Source organism: Pleurodeles waltl, chromosome 1_1, assembly GCF_031143425.1.
Source record: "Pleurodeles waltl isolate 20211129_DDA chromosome 1_1, aPleWal1.hap1.20221129, whole genome shotgun sequence".
NCBI lineage: Eukaryota > Metazoa > Chordata > Amphibia > Caudata > Salamandridae > Pleurodeles > Pleurodeles waltl.
Window position 1 is genome coordinate 381855747 of NC_090436.1, and position 19310 is coordinate 381875056.

The 19310-nt window shown below is 48.5% G+C and overlaps 1 protein-coding gene across 2 annotated transcripts in view; it reads left to right on the forward strand.

Moving 5' to 3' along the window:
* CENPH (centromere protein H) overlaps positions 1–19310 on the forward strand; it is a 322688-nt gene that overhangs the window by 178563 nt on the left and 124815 nt on the right. For both annotated transcript variants that reach the window (XM_069223100.1, XM_069223109.1), the window contains exon 6: positions 16206–16269. In XM_069223100.1, coding sequence (XP_069079201.1) covers positions 16206–16269 — 64 coding nt within the window. The remainder of the gene's footprint in view (positions 1–16205; positions 16270–19310) is intronic.

Sequence of the window (19310 nt, forward strand, 5' to 3'; positions counted from 1 at the left end):
CCGATGGAACAATGTTATCACCCAACAGACCCCTGTGTGGCACAGCAGGTGGCTGAACGAGTCGGCGGCGCTGGAAGGGTTTGTGAAATGGGACAATGTGGGCTTTTCACACCTGGGGGATGTATGGAGGGGGGACACCATACAATCCTTTCACGATTTGCAATCTGACTTTCAACTGTCCAGCACGCAGTTCTTCATATATCTCTAGCTTCCGCATGCCCTGAGCACGCATTTGTCCTGCACAGACTTGGTACCGGAATTTAGTTCACTAGAGGCCAAGCTTCTTATGGGTAACTCAGGGAAGAAAGGAGTATCCCAAATTTATAAAATGTTAATTTACAATGCTCCTGGCAACCTAAACTAAATCAGGAACAAATGGGAGGGCTGGCTGGGACCCATTGAAGAGACTGACTGGGTGGAGGCAATAATGGCGCCCAGAACGTTGGCGGTGTCCACAAGACTGCATGTGGTGCAGTTATACTTTTTGTACTGGGCTTACCTGTCTCCTGACAGACTATATCGGCCAGGCTTTGCCCCTCCGCTCAATGTCCACGGTGCACAGTGGACTTGGCAAACTTCTTTCATATGGTTTGGACATGTCCGCTAATACAGGTATATTGGGGTAAGATAAATTGCGACTTGAATGTTGTGCTGGGAATGGAACAACAGCCGCTGTCTCCAAAATTGGTTCTGCTGGGCACGTTGGAGGAGTTGGAGGGCACAAGATATGACCGAGCATTTGTTGTACGGCCATGCTCGTGGCCAAGAGAGACATTGCAGCTGGCTGGAACTCTCCCACGGGCTGACCCTCCAGAAATTGAGGCGCGGAGTAGACTGGTGTGCTATTCAAGAAAAGTTAGTCTATGAAGCGAGGGGCTGCCCCTATAAACACAAGAAGGTGTGAGGGAAATGGTTGGGTCTTCACCCGTGAACCAAACATGAATGTGTGTCTCCTTACTGTATAGCAATGTTGTGGATCTGTCATGGTTCAGGCTGGCTGCGCCAGACCTTACCTGTGTAATGTTTTTTCTTCCTCATTTTCAACTTCTTCCTTTTTTTCCCTCTGTCAACAAAACCAATAAAATTGTTTATTGCAAAAAAAAAAAAAAAAGTATAATAAATTGCAAACATGTCATAACTTGATTAAGTCAAGTACAACTTTGACTTACTAAGCCATAAACGTCAGTCAAATACACTTCACTTAAAATAATAAATGTACAAATAGAATACAATATACATAGTTCATTACCACAATTTCTTTTCAAGAGTATCTCCATGTATCTCCTTTGAGGCATGCACCATATAATTATAAGTTTTAAAATAATAATATAGTTTAAATCATCTCGCCCTTAAGAAAAGATTCCATCTCCTAATGTCAGCAAAAGCACAATAAATATATACACACAAATAGAAACAGTGAGAACCCCCTCCCACATAGCACAATACCCTTTTTTCCTTTTTATCTTAACTAGCATCAACAAATTCACAGTAGAGGAACAAATGTGACAAGAATTCAATTGTTGTATAAACATCAAGGCCGATCTGCACTGTACAAAATGTATTAACAGTGTATAAAATAACTTTTCCTTAGAGCAGCACAACAAATAACAGAAGTCTAATTGAAGTGTACATTGCTCTGGAACTGTATCAATGAGCAAGGAGGTAATTTCCTTCAAAAGGAATTTTTATTGTTAAAAGCATTTAAATGATGCATAGTATTCATCAGAAATCTAGTCAGTAAAGACCTATGTTGCACACACTGTACCATGTTTAGATAGGGCTGTACTTTGGGGGCTATTATCGGAGGACTGTGAGCTACTCTTCAAATGGTGTAATTACCCTCTAGTTCCCACCTTCATAATCATGGTAGTGAGGGCCCTTTTAGTTATTCCTGTGTGGTTCAGGCCCTTGGAGTGGAGCAGATTGTTTTGGGTTGGAGTGGGGCAGATTGTTTTGGGTTGGAGTGGGGCAGATTGTTTTGGGTTGGAGTGGGGCAGATTGTTTTGGGTTGGAGTGGGGCAGATTGTTTTGGGTTGGAGTGGGGCAGATTGTTTTGGGTTGGAGTGGGGCAGATTGTTTTGGGTTGGAGTGGGGCAGATTGTTTTGGGTTGGAGTGGGGCAGATTGTTTTGGATTGGAGTGGGGCAGATTGTTTTGGATTGGAGTAGGACAGATTGTTTTGGATCGGAGTGGGGCAGGTTGTTGTTTTGGATCGGAGTGGGGCAGATTGTTGTTTTGGATCGGAGTGGGGCAGATTGTTGTTTTGGATCGGAGTGGGGCAGATTGTTGTTTTGGATCGGAGTGGGGCAGATTGTTGTTTTGGATCGGAGTGGGGCAGATTGTTGTTTTGGATCGGAGTGGGGCAGATTGTTGTTTTGGATCGGAGTGGGGCAGATTGTTGTTTTGGATCGGAGTGGGGCAGATTGTTGTTTTGGATCGGAGTGGGGCAGATTGTTGTTTTGGATCGGAGTGGGGCAGATTGTTGTTTTGGATCGGAGTGGGGCAGATTGTTGTTTTGGATCGGAGTGGGGCAGATTGTTGTTTTGGATCGGAGTGGGGCAGATTGTTGTTTTGGATCGGAGTGGGGCAGATTGTTGTTTTGGATCGGAGTGGGGCAGATTGTTGTTTTGGATCGGAGTGGGGCAGATTGTTGTTTTGGATCGGAGTGGGGCAGATTGTTGTTTTGGATCGGAGTGGGGCAGATTGTTGTTTTGGATCGGAGTGGGGCAGATTGTTGTTTTGGATCGGAGTGGGGCAGATTGTTGTTTTGGATCGGAGTGGGGCAGATTGTTGTTTTGGATCGGAGTGGGGCAGATTGTTGTTTTGGATCGGAGTGGGGCAGATTGTTGTTTTGGATCGGAGTGGGGCAGATTGTTGTTTTGGATCGGAGTGGGGCAGATTGTTGTTTTGGATCGGAGTGGGGCAGATTGTTGTTTTGGATCGGAGTGGGGCAGATTGTTGTTTTGGATCGGAGTGGGGCAGATTGTTGTTTTGGGGTGGGAATAGGACAGATTGTTGTTTTGGGGTGGGAATAGGACAGATTGTTGTTTTGGGGTGGGAATAGGACAGATTGTTGTTTTGGGATTGGAGTGGGGCAGGTTGTTTTAGGATTGGAGTGGGGCAGGTTGTTTTAGGATTGGAGTGGGGCAGGTTGTTTTAGGATTGGAGTGGGGCAGGTTGTTTTAGGATTGGAGTGGGGCAGGTTGTTTTAGGATTGGAGTGGGGCAGGTTGTTTTAGGATTGGAGTGGGGCAGGTTGTTTTAGGATTGGAGTGGGGCAGGGTGTTTTAGGATTGGAGTGGGGCAGGGTGTTTTAGGATTGGAGTGGGGCAGGTTGTTTTAGGATTGGAGTGGGGCAGGGTGTTTTAGGATTGGAGTGGGGCAGGGTGTTTTAGGATTGGAGCAGGGCAGATTGTTTTGGAGCAGGGCAGATTGTTTTGGAGCAGGGCAGATTGTTTTGGAGCAGGGCAGATTGGCATTTTGAAATGGGGCAGGTTGTTTTGGATTGGAGAGGAATAGATTTTTTGGGTTGAGTAGGGCAGATTGTTTTGGACTGGAGTGGGGGCAGGCTCCAATCCCTTTTTGTTAACATAAGTGTCTTGCAAGCGAGATGCATGCGCTAGCACATGCTCTTGCCGGCTCGACCCTAAAAACGATTAACAACAAATATAAACACCAACACTTTGTCTATTATATTTTAAGCTCTACATGCCAAACTTCAGTAATAGTGCAAAAAATGGAGACTTACTGAACACATGACACGGACATGTATATTTTATACTTGAAACATCTTGAATGTTAAAATATTTTTTTTTTTAAACTTAAATTCACATAAAAACTAAAGTTGAAAGATAGTTATTGTTGATAATATGTTATTAGTGGGTATGCCATTAAACCAAGTTAAGATGCTTCCTTAACTTTGTTTCTGAATCCCATCGTACTAATTGAACCTTAACTCGAGCTCACATACTTCTTTAAAACACTTGAAATGAGTTAGTTTTAAAGGCTATATATTTTTGTTTAAAAGTTTGTGACATATTCTATAATGGTATAAGTTCTTGAAATGTCACCGTACAGCAGCTGTTCTTAACCTAGTGTCCAACTCAGGGGAGGTCTAGAAAGGGAAACGTCCTTTATGCCGACTTTTTTATAACGAAGTCCTGGTTGACGAAAGTGGAACAACGTTTTCTTTAACCACGACTTCGTTATTTTGTGCTTTAACCACGCATGTCCTGAACAACGAACATGCGTGGTTAAGGTACAAACAAGGGAGTCGGCTGAGGAGGACGACGCAGATGACGAGGCGAGGACTCAGGTAAGTGGGGGGTTTTAGGGCGGGGTTGGGGGGTTTTAGGTTTTGGGGTGGGGGTTTTAGGTTTTGGGGCGGGGTGGGGGTTTTTAGGTTGGGGGGCGGGCGTTTTTGGTTTTGGGGTGGGATGGGGGTCAGGGGGTTTTAGGTTTTGGGGTGGGGTTGGGGGGGTGGGGCGTTTTAGGTTTTGGGGAGGGGGTGGGGGGTCAGGGGGTTTTAGGTTTTGGGGGGGTGGTGCGTTTTTGGTTTTGGGGAGGGGGTGGGGGTCAGGGGGTTTTTGGTTTTGGGAAGGGGTTGGGGGGGTGGGGCGTTTTAGGTTTTGGGGTGGGGTTGGGGGGGTGGGGTGTTTTAGATTTTGGGGAGGTGGTGGGGGGTCAGGGGGTTTTAGGTTTTGGGGGGTGGTGCGTTTTTGGTTTTGGGGAGGGGGTGGGGGGTCAGGGGGTTTTTGGTTTTGGGAAGGGGTTGGAGGGGTGGGGCGTTTTTGGTTTTGGGGAGGGGGTGGGTGGTCAGGGGGTGATAGGCTTTGGGGTGGGGTTGGAGGGGTGGGGCGTTTTAGGTTTTGGGGAGGGTGTGGGGGGGTCAGGGGGTTTTAGGTTTTGGGGTGGGGTTGGGGGGGTGGGGCGTTTTAGGTTTTGGGACGGGGTGGGGGGTCAGGGGGTTTTAGGTTTTGGGGTGGGGTTGGGGGGTTGGGGTGAGGCATGCAGGATCAATGGGTGCCTGTTACTAATGCCTTTACCAGGAATGCCTTTACAACAAAATATTGTTGTTAAGGCATTCGTGGTAAAGGCATTAGTAGTAACAACGAGGTCGGTGTTCCGACCTCGTTGTTCAGGCACTCGTTGTTTTGGCAGTCGGCGTTCCGTCGTACAACCGTCTAGAAAATGAAACAATATAATGTTCCCTCAGTCTACAACACATGTGGCTCAATGTGACCCAAATAAATGTATGAAGCGCAGGGGTGTTTCTGGTGTACCCTCACAGTCCTTAGGGTCACTGTGTAGTGGTGCAACACCAGCCTGTGATATTTGTTCTTAAGATTACCACTCCTACCGATAAAAACCCAAACTCGCAGAATACTGAGCAAGGGCAGAATATCTTGGCCCTCATTTAGATTAGCAGTTGCAGTATAGCTACTTCTATACACTGGCACTAATACCAACAGGGCTAGCAGATATGACACTTGAAACAACATTTTCTGTGGCACAGCAATCGGGATAATGCAGCATTTGGTTAGATGATGGAGAAGCAAGCCACCACATGTACCTCTCACTCTCCTCTCACATTGCTGCCTTAAGGCACTGGCTTCTGGCATCATTGTTGGTCTAAGGCCTCTGCCACTATGATTCTCTCCCTTTCAGTCTTATTGATGCTAATTTTATTGTCAACTGATGTCTTCATTTGGAAACAATGTCAACCCATACTAGTCTCTCAGTAAAAAGCACACTATTGGCCAGAGGGCAAAGATTGGTATTATTTATGAAGTATGAAGAAAATTAGCATGGATTCCAAAAGGATAAAGGGAGTTATATACATTTCACAGAAAATTCCCAAAGCTTTCTTGATGTACTATTTAATTGTTCAGTAAGATGCTGTGATAACTTTGTAAGTAAAGTCACTTGAGATTATATGAACAGAGTGAATTCAAAGAAAGTTCACTGGCATTAGTCTTTGCTGTTATTTGTCAAGCACAGACTGAGAAACTTAACATTGGTCTGTCCTGTGAGCTACAACTGCATCTGCTTGAGAACAGCATTTTGATGTTGAAGACATTTCCTTGTAGGACCAGTGGCAGCTGATGACATCTGAAAGAGGTGGGGCGTAAGTGTTTGTGATAAGTGCATTGTAGTGAGTGAGAGAAACAAGCGAGCCCCACTGCCAATGGGAGGTTCTGGGGAATTCTCCCCATGAAAACCTTGCAAAAAGAGTGAGCAAACAGTGCATTTTCAAGTAAATTTGAGAAAGCAAGGTTAATAAAGCAACTGTGAAAGTGTAGTTACGACACCAGTAAAGAGATTTCATATGATAATGACTTAGGTAGCTACTTATTCAGTATAACCCTTCTTAACATACCTGCACAGTGCTAACTATCTGCAATCACCTGTTCACAAGAGCACAGTGCATTAAAGGCAAGATGGGCCTCCTGGGACTTCCTTTCTCAAACACCCAGGTGTCCAGCCCAAGGCAACATGTTGATATCAACTCACGGAATCTGTTACCATCAGGCTCTGTGTTTGTGTTAGTTCATGTTCAGACAAACGGCTTGAATTTTGCTGCTTGAGTTTGAAAGCTCCTGCTTTCGCAAAGGCCGCCAACGTAGGGGGCATAGAGGGCAGGCCCAATAACTGCTGCCGTGAACCCGCAAGGACTGGTTTGACCAGTTTAGAAAGAGGCCATCTCATGACACCAACAAAAGGCCCCCTCCCTCTCGGGGGACTCTGGTGACGTGCTTGCACCCCAGGTGTGAGCACCTAACGCCAGGGGCCTATGGGAGGAAGACATTTTTTGGAACCCCCTCTATCCCCCCCAAATAAGGTTGCGCGGGCACCTGGCAAATGGAGGGGGGAGAAAGGTAGATTTAAGAAGCGCGCTGTCCCCCACAATGGATTATTAAACGAACGGGGACAGTGCGCGGAAGCAGTGAAATCGGGACTTAACCTGGAGGTCCATGTGGAGTCTTCGAGGATGGAAGAACAGCTGCACCCTGAAGCCAAAGTGGTGGTGACTCAGTGGCATCAAGGCCGGCTACGCGCCCCCGCACCAGTTCTGGTAAGCTGCAGGCGCAGCAACAAAGGGATTTTTAGCCCACAGGTCGGCTCCACCTGATAGGTATCGACGACTGAGCAGCGAAGAAACCCACACTGAACGGGTGGAAAGGGGCTGAAGGACAGCTGCAAGCACGCAGCGACACAACTCCGGGCACCCCACTAGGTTGGTGGATGTGCAGCAAGAACCTTCGGCTAGCGGGTGGAAAGAGGTGGTGGTGGACAGCTGCGAGCACGCAGCAACGTAACTCCGGGCACCCCACCATTTCGGAGGACGCACAGCAAGAACCCTCGGTGAGCGGGCGGAAAGAGGGGCTACAGGACAGCTGCAAGCAGGCATCGACATACAACATTCATCAGTCTCGCCACCGAAAGAAGTTTGTGTTTTCGAAAAAGTCAGTTTGTATTTCACTGTTGTAACCATTCTGTGCATGGTGATGTTCCAAATCAGCCTTCCAAGTACAACACAATCTAAATGGTGTAGCATACATAGCGTTGCTACCCCAAGCCCTTTAGGGTGTGTGGACCTAGAGATTTACAACAATACAATGCATGCGAAATAATAAATGCCAGGGACACCATTTGTGGGTACAATATGTTGCAAGTTTATTGATTACACAGGTTGGGTTAGCTTACGGGCGATCCCGGTATCGGAGGTGAGTTTGTTAAATGGCCGACATCTATCCTGAGAAAGCTAGAGTGGTTCCGTTTGGTGTTCTCACCATCAACGCACTTAGATTCTTTACAGCTCGTTCCTTTATCGTGGGTTACCACTCTCCTCCTTTACTCATGTGTCATGCTCCTGACAAGTCAGAGAGAGACCCCGGCCAGTCTCCACAGTTGCTCAGGATTCCAACTGTCCCTTGTGAGATTAAAGAGCGCCATTGCTACATCTCGGGCCCCGCTATAAAGACTCCCAGTGACCGGAGGAATTGCTTTTGGCTCCAAGAATCACTATCTGGAGGCCTTTTAATCATTTTAAAGCTTTAGGATCGCCCTGTAACTCCACCAAGCCTCGGGGATGGCATCTCGCGATAACCGAGGCCCCCCCCCCACTTGTGCTCTTCCCTTACCCGCTACGTACAGCCTGCTCTTTCTAGAGTATCCCTAATGTTTAGTAGAAAAATGTCCATGCCCGAATCAGACAAGTGTACCCCATCTGGCGCAAAATTACTGCACAGGTGTCTACTCAGGAGGGTATGTCTGATGAAACCGAATCCCTGCTGCATTGCACATTTCTGTAGGGACCGGTTGATTCTACGCCTGGACATTTCAATTGCGGCAGGTGATCAGGCTCCCGGCCACGCCCCACGTGGGATAATCTCCGACCAAATTATTTCCCCGTCTTCCATCAGGGCGGCAATCCTGGCGAGACCCTGACGCATGGCCTGCAACAGAGGGCCCCCTCCCACAAGTTGTTAGGTCATTTCCACCCAGATGGATCAATAGAATGTCAGGCTTAAACCCTCTCTTCCCCACCAGCTGGCCAACTCTAGGTTCCAGCATGGCCCATCTCATTCCTGGGCTTCCCATCCAGGAGAGTTCGACGTTACTGAAACCGTGGTTCCAACTCCTCTCTCTGGCCCGACGTTCCACTCTGACCACCAAGGAGTGGCCCATCACCCATACTGTTATAGCCCCTAAATGAACGAGAAGTTAAGTATTACCACACACTTTACTGACATCTGTGATTGCCATATATACGCTATTGAAAAGCAATACTACAAAGCACACAACACGTTTGGCACCCTAGTCATGCCTTCTTCCCATATAGGACCCTGTGCACCTCATGACCCCACGGGTCGCTAAATGTTCTGTCATTGGGGAGGTTGCGATGACAACCCTTCCCTGTCTCTGGTCCGAATGTAACGTTTGTATCTGTCCGACTGCCACCTTCCGATCTGCTTAATCGCCTTCCTCAAAGGCTGTGGTGGCCGCCCCAATTCTAAACAAATGTGTAGACCATTTGCGCCCTTGGTACCCCGCCTTTACGAGTGCCCATTTCAGGACCCTTCTGTATTGAAACTGTATGAGAGGCTGGCCATCTTGGTGAAGCAGTAAGTATCCTGGTTGTCTGGGCCGGCATGCTGTGTACCTCCCGAGCAACTCGATCGGGCAACACTTGGGGTCCCCTAGTCTTCTCAAACGGACTACCATGCATTTCCCTTTCTGGTCATATTTTGAGTGCTGCACTTTCAGTTCAGCCATGTCCTGACCCATCTTGAGGTCACCCAACCTTAGGGCCCTATCGGATGTGTCGCTCTTCACTTTCGCCACTAACTCTGAAGTCCTGAATGCCCCCAAAAAAGCTAGGGAAAGTGTGACAGAGAATAACAGCTCCTCACACTGTGTGTGACAAATAACTGCGAGTGCCCCCACCAATCCCTTCAGCATGTCTAGATCAATGGGTGCCCTCCGGTCAGGTGTCTTTGCTTCTTGTCTAGCCTATCCCTTCAGTGCTGCCCTCAGCGGGAATCCTGCAGTTGGATCTCCGTCCCCTCTTAGTTTTGCAAAATGGGCGATTGCCGCCAGGTGCCTTAAACCCATGCATGTGATTTCCCATTGTCTTTTTCCCAAAGCACAAAGTGCTGCACTCTTCTGGCAGGGAGATTGTCCTTCCCAGCTCCCAAGGAATGTTTCACTGATGTAAACCTGTTGAAACACGCCCTGTATCTTCCTCGGGTATCAGGGGCCAGTGATAACTCTCCCAACGTCCCTATCCTTTGTTCCACTGTACCAAGTGCCACCATTCTGCCTTGAACGGCGTCATCTCCTCCATCGCCTGGGGGCAAGACGCCCGGAATTTCACCCACTGAAAACGAGAAAGAGCATCAGCGGCTACATTCTTCACCCCTTGAACATGCCGTGCACGAAATTCCACATTCCTTAACAGACAACCTCTTACTACCTCCCTCAGCAGCCCTACCAATACCGGGCAATTCCTGGACTGGCAATTAATGGCCTGTACTACTGCCATGTTGTCTGACCAAAATGTAATCCTCTTGTTGGCTAGCACTTGCAGCCACAGATGGAGAGTCAGGACAATCGGGAACATTTCCAGTACCGTAATGTTTTTTGTGAGTCCATGCTTCCTCCATGCTTTGGGCCATTTCGCTGCACACCACTTAGTCTAGAATGGCACCAAAACCCTCTCTCCGTGATGCATCAGTGAAGAACTGGAGCTGCTGACTGGTGCACCACGGAGTGCGCCACAACAGCGCACCATTGAACTCCTCTAGAAAGGACAGCCACATGCATAGGTCCTCTTTCAGGCCCACACTAAGGCGCACCAAGTAGTGGGCTTTCTTAACTGTCACTGTTGCCCTTGCTAGCCGCCTGGCAAAGATTCTGCCTGCTGGTAAAATCCTTGCTGCAAAATTGAGCCTGCCTAATAGGCTCTTAATTGTGGCTAGCGTCACTTTGTCCTTGATCAGCACCTGCCGAATGTCGGCTTGCAGAGACATGACCTTGTCTTCCGGCAGTCTGCACATCCCTTCAGTTGAATCAATCTCAGTGCCCAGGAATGTCAAACAGTCAGTTGGTCCCTGAGTCTTTCCTGGTGCTAATGGTACCCCTATTGAATGACTTAGGTGCTGAAATGCAATGAGGGTCGTGCTACACTCACTAGAACCTGCCTTACTGATGAAGACGAAGTCGTCTAGGTAGTGCAGTGAACTCCCCGGGGGGTTGTTTTTCTTCAGAGCCCATTCCAGGAAGCATGCAAACGTTTCAAATAAGGAACATGACACTGCACAACCTGTGGACAAGCGTTTTTCGTAGAAGTATTGGCCGGCCAACTGCATCCCTAGGAGGTGAAAACTTCCTATGAGCTCCCCCTTGCCCGCTGTTGGAACCAGGTCAATTGCCTCATCAAACGAAGCATAACAAACTGAGCACGTTCCCTCCTCCAGGTAGTCGTTCACGGATGACCCTCTGGGGTAAGAGAGGTGGTGGATCAACCTATACTTGCCCTGCTCCTTCTTTGGTACAATCCCTAGAGGTGACATGATGAAACTTGGAAGGGGTGGCAGGGCAAAAGGCCCAGCGACCCTCCCGAACTGACGCTCCTTCTCCTTCTTGGACCACCCCTGGCACTTCCATGGCTGAGTGTAAATTATTGGCTTTCCTTGTGACTGTCGGTCCTGAGTATGGGATCCTAAAACATTCACTAAAACCTCTGAACAATAGCTCGTGCTCTGCTGCTCTAGGGTAGCCTTTAAGGATGCGGACCAAGGTGGTAAAGGTTATGGGAGAAGGTGCTATTGTAGTGTGCTGTGACTCTGGACAATTAGGGCTGCTTGGCACCGGCATTTGTACCCACTGGCTTATTGGTCTTGCCCCCTTTGTTGCAATTGGCTGCTGGGTGCCACCCGGCACACTTGGAGAAGTTGTGTGTGAATTTGCAAGCTGCGCCCTAGGAGCATGCCCCAGTGTTGTATAGCCTGCATGAATTATTGTTGGGCCTATACTGATAAGCCCCTCTCCCCCTTTGCGGGGGCTTCCCTCGAAAGGGAGACCTAAACTGCTGTTTAAAATAGTATGGCCTTGCTTGTTTGTGTCTGGCGAAACGGGGGTCATTGTTTGCAGGCCTGCTGCCATTGCCCATGTACTGCACCCAGAGCTCATTTTTGCGACAGTCCCATGACATCTCAGGTGCCTGTTCCACCTTTTGCCTGAACTCTCTATCGTAGTTCAGCCACCCCGTGCCCCCATTGCGGGTATATTCCTCGTATATTACCCGGTTGTACTTGCAGAGGGCTGGTCCCTGCTCAGAGAACTTCTCCATGATCACTGTGGACAGCACTGCGAATGCCTCTAACCAGTGGTCTATTAACTCCTCTGGCTTAATCTTCCTCTTCCATTTATGCTTCTCTACCTCCTTGCTGGGCACTGTAATGTCTGCGCCCTCCTTGGCAAATGTAAGCAGCAAGAAAATGTCAATGAATTCCCTATTCCATATTGCCTCCCTAGCTTCTAAAGGGACCCTCCACGCCAGGGATGACCTCCCCGTCAGCAAGGGGGCATCAGGCCTGACCAAAGTCCCTTTGTCACTCCTGCTTGCGACAGTATCTGTGGCAGCCCTGTCTGACACCCCAGTTCCCGGCGACAAAACCTCGCCCTGCACCTTTGGTGGAGAGCTAGTGTCCTGGCCCCAAACCTGCCCTGCGCATGCTAGCCTGTTGCTGGCACCCTGCTCATCCATGCCCAAACTCACTAGCGTCTTCGCTGAGGCCATGAAGCTATGCATTGCCTCCATCATCTTACCCAGTCCCACCTGCAGCCCCTGCCCCGACGCCCCCGGGGTGAGGCTGCAGGCCACATTCCTTGCATGTTTGCTGGTCCGCTCCTGAGTAATTAGCATGTTCGTCATTGGGTCAAACCCCCCCCACCCTCCCAGTGGGAGGAACCCCACTTGCACCGACAGCCTCTTGTTCTTCACTGTCTTTCTTGGCTCTCTTTGCTCCGCTGTCTTTCTGGGAAGTTGAGGGACCTTTAGCTAAGTCGCTATCCGCCATGGCCTTCTTGGTTCTTTTTAGTTTGCTTCCAGCCGCGGCCCTTGCCAGTCTCTTCCTTTTGGCAGGCACTACGATGCGCCCTTCGCTTAGGTGATGGAAGGGCGTGGCAGGGGATGTGCCTGCACACACCCACACGTGTGCAAGTTTTCCTATGCGCGTTATGGCTGTGCGGGCGCGGAGCTCCCTCTTGCCGCCAGCTTCCGGCATCCCCCATGCCGGATATGGGCGTCGCAGGGGAGCTGCCCGCACACACCCACACGCCTTCTGAGCGTTTTATCACTGGGCTGGGGGGGGGCAAAGCCCCCTTTTGAAACTTGCTGCTGGTTTCCCCTCATGCCAGTAGTGGTGTTGGGGGAGATATGGGGCAAGCGGCTTGCCTCGTTTATCTGCGTTGGGCCGTGCTTCGCAGTTGACCTGCGCGCGCCCCTGGCCCTGCGAACCGCTTCCTGCTGCGGCCCCGCGAAGCGCAATACAGGCGCCGCTTCATACTCGCTGGCTGCATATCCATCTACACACCAGCAGCGCACGGTAAGGTGATTCGGTGGGAGGGGGGAGGAGGGGGCGAGAGGTTCTGGCTGTGAAAAGTGTTGGTGACGGGGGGGGAGGTTAGGCGGTGCGCTCGTAAGGCCTTAACAGCCTTCACCAGTGGACCATCTGCCTGCAAGCCAACCCACCCTTGCAGCACCCTGGCACCCCTCCTTTCCTTTTCACTAACCTCAGACTAGGCCCCAACCAGCTCTGGATGCCACTATCACTGATTGCCAAAGACTATCCTGGCCTCACTCCTCCCTCCTGACACCTAGGGACCATAAACCCTCTCTACGTACGGTGGTCCCTTTTGTCCATCTGTAGCCCTAGCAGGGGCTGTCCCCCCCTATTGTCGCCCTGCATGCGACGCGGCCAGCTGCATACCATGTACTACAGTAGGCAAGCCCATCAGCGCCCTAGCATCTTGTGTTAAGCCCTGGCTAAATGTTACATACAATACATACATATAATGCCATCAGGATGCGCTCCATTGACTGTTGGTTGAAAAATACAATCTAATACTTCATTTTGTATGTGCAGTATGGCATTTTCCAGGTACCTGAACATACTATTACTGCCATCTGAAGGAGTGTGTGGCTCATTCTACCATCTGAGAAAGTTCGTTTTCAGTTGTTTCAGTAAAAGGTATTACAGCCTGGTGAGTTCATTGTTTTCAGTCATTGATAATGTGTCATTATTATCACCAAATTCAACAATTTTTTTTTATCAGTAACTGAAAGATGAAAGACTGATATGACTGACTCAGTGACTGTCTAAACTTGAAGTGTGCCCTGTGTTCGCACCCAGGTCTGACTGCAAGCGGTCCCTCTAGCTATTCCGAATCATGTCTTGGAGTTTGGAGATGTGAAAGTGGGTATGTTGTTGACCCTATAGTCACCGTCTGCATTTGAGGCCCCGCTGTTCACAAGCACTGAAGCACATGTGCATACTAACAACCTAAAACGTGCACAATTATTGTACTTGCAATTTTTAAACAGTTTTCAAAAGCATGTATTGGTGCTTACAATGATATGCAAATCAAATGGTGATGCAATAACATCGTGTATTGAATACACCACATGTACTATTTATTGCTGCACTATTCAAAGCTTTTTTTGTAATTGATGATTGATTGCAGAAAATGAGACCCCAGAGCACAATGATTCGAAGCGTCAAGACAAAGGATCATATTCAGCACAAACAAAACAATTGACCTGTGCAAGCGGAGCTGCCCATTTATGTTTATGTCGGTCCCTGACCCTTTTGTTCACAACCAAAAAAACAGATCCAGGTCCTGACAAACGATAAATACTCTACCTGAATTTTAAAAAGGTTTTCAAAACTATGTTTGGGTGCTGCTTAAAATGATAATACACCACGTATATACTATTTTTGTCTCACTTTAATCAAGGATCCATTCGAAGGGTTTTGGCCTCCGCAGCAAAGGAGACCCCAGAGTGCAAGGGTACAGTCGTTAAAATAAAGAAACATGTCCAGCACAAACAAAACATCCTTTACGAGCTGAGCTGCGCAGTTATGTTTCTTGTTCCCTTTCAATTCACTTGCCGTCATTTAAGCAAACAAATCGAGATCCTGACAGCCGAAAGGCATACAACTATTTCAGTAAAATACATGCTTGCACTTTTAAAAAGTTCTCAAAATTATGTGTGGGTGCTGCTTAAATTGATAATCAAATCTGGTAATAAAGTTAACGCATGTGTACTAAATACACGTATAATATTTGCATGGTCACGGTTCGGCAACTCGCTATTATTTATTAAGCTTACCTATTTGGAAGCAGGAAACTCTTTTCAAAGGTGTGCCGAACTAGTAGCAAATGACTAGGGGCAGCTCCTCCATGATGACGGAGAGTTGTCGGGCTTGAGAGAGCCCGCACAGGCTCCCAGTCTGTCTGGGAGCACCCTGGCTTGGCCATTCCCAGCCAATCCTGAGCTGCGTTAGGATTGGCCTCAGGGCAGGCTGGGAGCCTGTCTGTCTGTCTGCAGAGGAGTGGGACGCTGTGCGGTGTGCACAGCTTTCAGGTACGTTTATTTTATTATTATTTTTTATTAATATTCTCCCCCGCAACCCATTCTGCTTACTCCCCCGTTTGTGCCGCCCCACCCCCTTTAACACCGCAAGCCGCAACTGCAAGTGACACCTGTTTCTGTTTGTGTGGCACAAAAGGGCAGAGAGAGAGACAACCTCCTCCTACTCCCGTGCTGCCTCACATGCACACATTGCACCAGAGGCCCTTACTAACTGCTGTGTTTCTCTCTACTCTAGCCAATCCAGACGCTGCTCCTGCTGTTACAGCAGCGCCTGAATTGGCTGGGGCAGGCAATCTCACCGCTCATTGTTGAGAATGTGGGCTGTGGCTTAGAGTCACCCCGGGCTCACTAATAGCAGGGGGAGAGACTGGGAGAGAGCCCTCTAGTGTGCATGTTGGGCAGGCCAGAGAAAGGCAGCCATCCAACCTGACATGCCCACTCTGAGGACGACTCCGACAAGTACTATGGTGACCTTGTTCTGTCAATTATATTAATAAGCCTCATCCTTTGAGGCCTGCACAGCCTTCTCCACAACCTGCCAGCCTCTCGCGCTCGATACATGCTGCAACCGACCTGCGCTGAGTGAAAGACTTTAAAATGTTTAGTTAGTACCTAGTAGTGTATAATGTATTACTCACATTTATTTTGGGGCTCAAGCAGGGCCAAAATATGGCTGGGGCAACAACCCAACACCCGAAGGGAGGCACCGCCCCTGTATAGGACATTGACTGTTTTTGGTGCTTCATACCTCACAAATGTTTCTTCAAAAGATTGTGCCTGATTTCAAATTAAGATTACCAATATCTTTCTATGTTAATCTTGAGGCCTCATTTATATCATGATGATGGGAAGCTGTGGAATTTCTGTCAAAAGATTTCTCAGACATTAACAGTGCTACAAAAATATGTAAATCCTCTTTCATTCAAGGGACTATGCCCAGTAATATCCTGCTGGTGTATGATAACTGATTGAATGAATTGTATTGTTTAATATACTTTCATAAAATTATACTGTCTCATCAAGTTTTTTGTTTGCTATTAGGTTGACCTTGAACACAATGAAACACACCCTGGACCTATGTTCTTCAATACTTCAATCACAGCAGGTACTTATGATGAACTCTGCAGTTGGACCACGTACTGTATTCTTTCTACTTGGGGAGCATTGAGCATGTTACAGTTACTCATGTATGTTTGGGCAAATATATTTAAATGAAAAGCAGTAATTCAACAAAGCACTTAAGCAAGGAAAGGTATAGTATCTGTGAATACCCTAGACATTGTCTGGGGATTCTAACTCCCCAGGCTGAAACTTTGGCTATGCATAGACATTTGTTTAGATATTGACTCATCTGCTAGCCGTGTTATTACCTTCTGAGTTTCTAACATTCTAAAAGCATTTTTGAGTTTTGATGTACCCTGTTTTATTTAAACATTTCATTCATCATGTAGTGTGGCAGAAAATTGATATGTTTACTTTGTAGAAATAGGAACAAAAACACTGAAGATTTTTTCGGTTGACGTAAGAAAGCAAACACCCCAAGTCATGTGTTTCAAAGAATTAACTCTGCCTCTTTGCTGGATCCTAGAAAACCTTTTCAAAAGAGCAAAACACTCTTTGTAGGAAGTTGGCACTGTATGCACTATTTCAAAGTAAGAAAGGGTTCTCCTTAGAGGTAAGATAGTGGCAAAAAGAGATAATTCTAATGCTCTGTTTTGTGGTAGTGTTGTCGAGCAGTAGGCTTATCAGAGGGTAGTGTTAAGCATTTGTTGTACACACACAGGCAGTAAATGAGGAACACACACTCAAAGACAATTCCAGGCCAATAGGTTTTCATATAGAAAAATATATTTTCTTAGTTTATTTTAAGAAACACAGGTTCAAGATTTACAAACAATACTTTAAATGAAAGATATTTCACTTAGCAACTTTAGGAATAGCATATACAGTTTTCACACAAATGGCAATAAGCTATTTTAAAACAGGAAACTTAGTGCAATTTTCAACAGTTCCTGGGGGAGGTAAGTGTTTGTTAGTTTTGCAGGTAAGTAAACCACCTACAGGGTTCAAAGTTGGGTCCAAGGTAGCCCACCGTTGGGGGTTCTGGGCATCCCCAAAGTTACCACACCAGCAGCTCAGGGCCGGTCAGGTGCAGAGGTCAAAGTGGTGCCCAAAACACATAGGCTTCAATGTAGAAGGGGGTGCCCCGGTTCCAGTCTGCCAGCAGGTAAGTACCCGTGTCTTCGAAGGGCAGACCAGGGGGGTTTTGTAGGGCACCGGGGGGGACACAAGTCAGCACAAAAAGTACACCCTCAGCGGCACCGGGCGGCCGGGTGCAGGCAAGGAGGGGGGCTCCTCGGGGTAGCCACCACCTGGGCAAGGGAGAGGGCCACCTGGGGGTCGCTCCTGCACTGGAGGTCGGATCCTTCAGGTCCTGGGGGATGCGGGTGCAGTGTCCTTAACAGGCGTTGGGTTCTTAGAAGCAGGCAGTTGCGGTCAGGGGGAGCCTCTGGATTCCCTCTGCAGGCGTTGATGTGGGGGCTCAGGGGGGTCAACTCTGGCTACTCACAGGCTCGCAGTCGCCGGGGAGTCCTCCCTGTAGTGTTGTTTCTCCACAAGTCGAGCCGGGGGGCGTTGGGTGCAGAGTGCAAAGTCTCACGCTTCTGGCGGGAAACGTGTTGTCTTTAAAAGTTGCTTCTTTGTTGCAAAGATGTTTCTTCTTTGGAGCAGAGCCGCTGTCCTCTGGAGTTCTTGGTCCTTTTAGATGCAGGGTAGTCCTCTGAGGCTTCAGAGGTTGCTGGACCCTGTGGAACGCGAAGCTGTTGCAGTTTTTCTTGAAGTGGGGAGACAGGCCGGTAGAGCTGGGGCCAAAGCAGTTGGTGTCTCCGTCTTCTCTGCAGGGCTTTCAGGTCAGCAGTCCTTCTTCGTCTTAGGTTGCAGGAATCTATCTTGCTTGTTTCTGGGGGCCCCTAAATACTCAATTTAGGGGTGTGTTTAGGTCTGGGGGGTTAGTAGCCAATGGCTACTAGCCCTGAGGGTGGCTATACCCTCTCTTTGTGCCTCCTCCCTGAGGGTAGTGGGCACATCCCTAATCCTATTGGGGGAATCTGGAGGATTTCTAAAAGTCAGAGTCACCTCAGCTCAGGACACCTTAGGGGCTGTCCTGACTGGCCAGTAACTCCTCCTTGTTTTTCTCATTATCTCCTCCGGCCTTGCTGCCAAAAGTGGGGCCGTGGCCGGAAGGGGCGGGCATCTCCACTAGCTGGCGTGCCCTGGGGTGCTGTAACAAAGGGGGTGAGCCTTTGAGGCTCACCGCCAGGTGTTACAGTTCCTGCAGGGGGAGGTGAGAAGCACCTCCACCCAGTACAGGCTTTGTTACTAGCCACAGAGTGACAAAGGCACTCCCCATGTGGCCAGCAACATGTCTGGTGTGTGGCAGGCTGGTAAAACTAGTCAGCCCACACTGGAAGTCAGGTATGGTTTCATGGGGCATCTCTAAGATGCCCTCTGGGGTGTATTTTACAATAAAATGTACACTGGCATCAGTATGCATTTATTGTGCTGAGAAGTTTGATACCAAACTTCCCAGTTTTCAGTGTAGCCATTATGGTGCTGTGGAGTTCGTTTTTGACAGACTCCCAGACCATATACTCTTATGGCTACCCTGCACTTACAATGTCTAAGGTTTTGCTTAGACACTGTACGCGCATAGTGCTCATGCACCTATGCCCTCACCTATGGTATAGTGCACCCTGCCTTAGGGCTGTAAGGCCTACTGCAGGGGCGACTTATCTATGCCATAGGCAGTGTGAGGTTGGCATGGCACCCTGAGGGGAGTGCCATGTCGACTTAGTCATTTTCTCCCCACCGGCACACACAAGCTGGCAAGCAATGTGTCTGTGCTGAGTGAGGGGTCCCCAGGGTGGCATAAGACATGCTGCAGCCCTTAGAGACCTCCCCTGACATCAGGGCCCTTGGTACCAGGGGTACCATTTACAAGGGACTTACCTGGATGCCAGGGTGTGCCAATTGTGGAAACAAAGGTACAGGTTAGGGAAAGAACACTGGTGCTGGGGCCTGGTTAGCAGGCCTCATCACACTTTCAAATCATAACTTGGCATCAGCAAAGGCAAAAAGTCAGGGGGT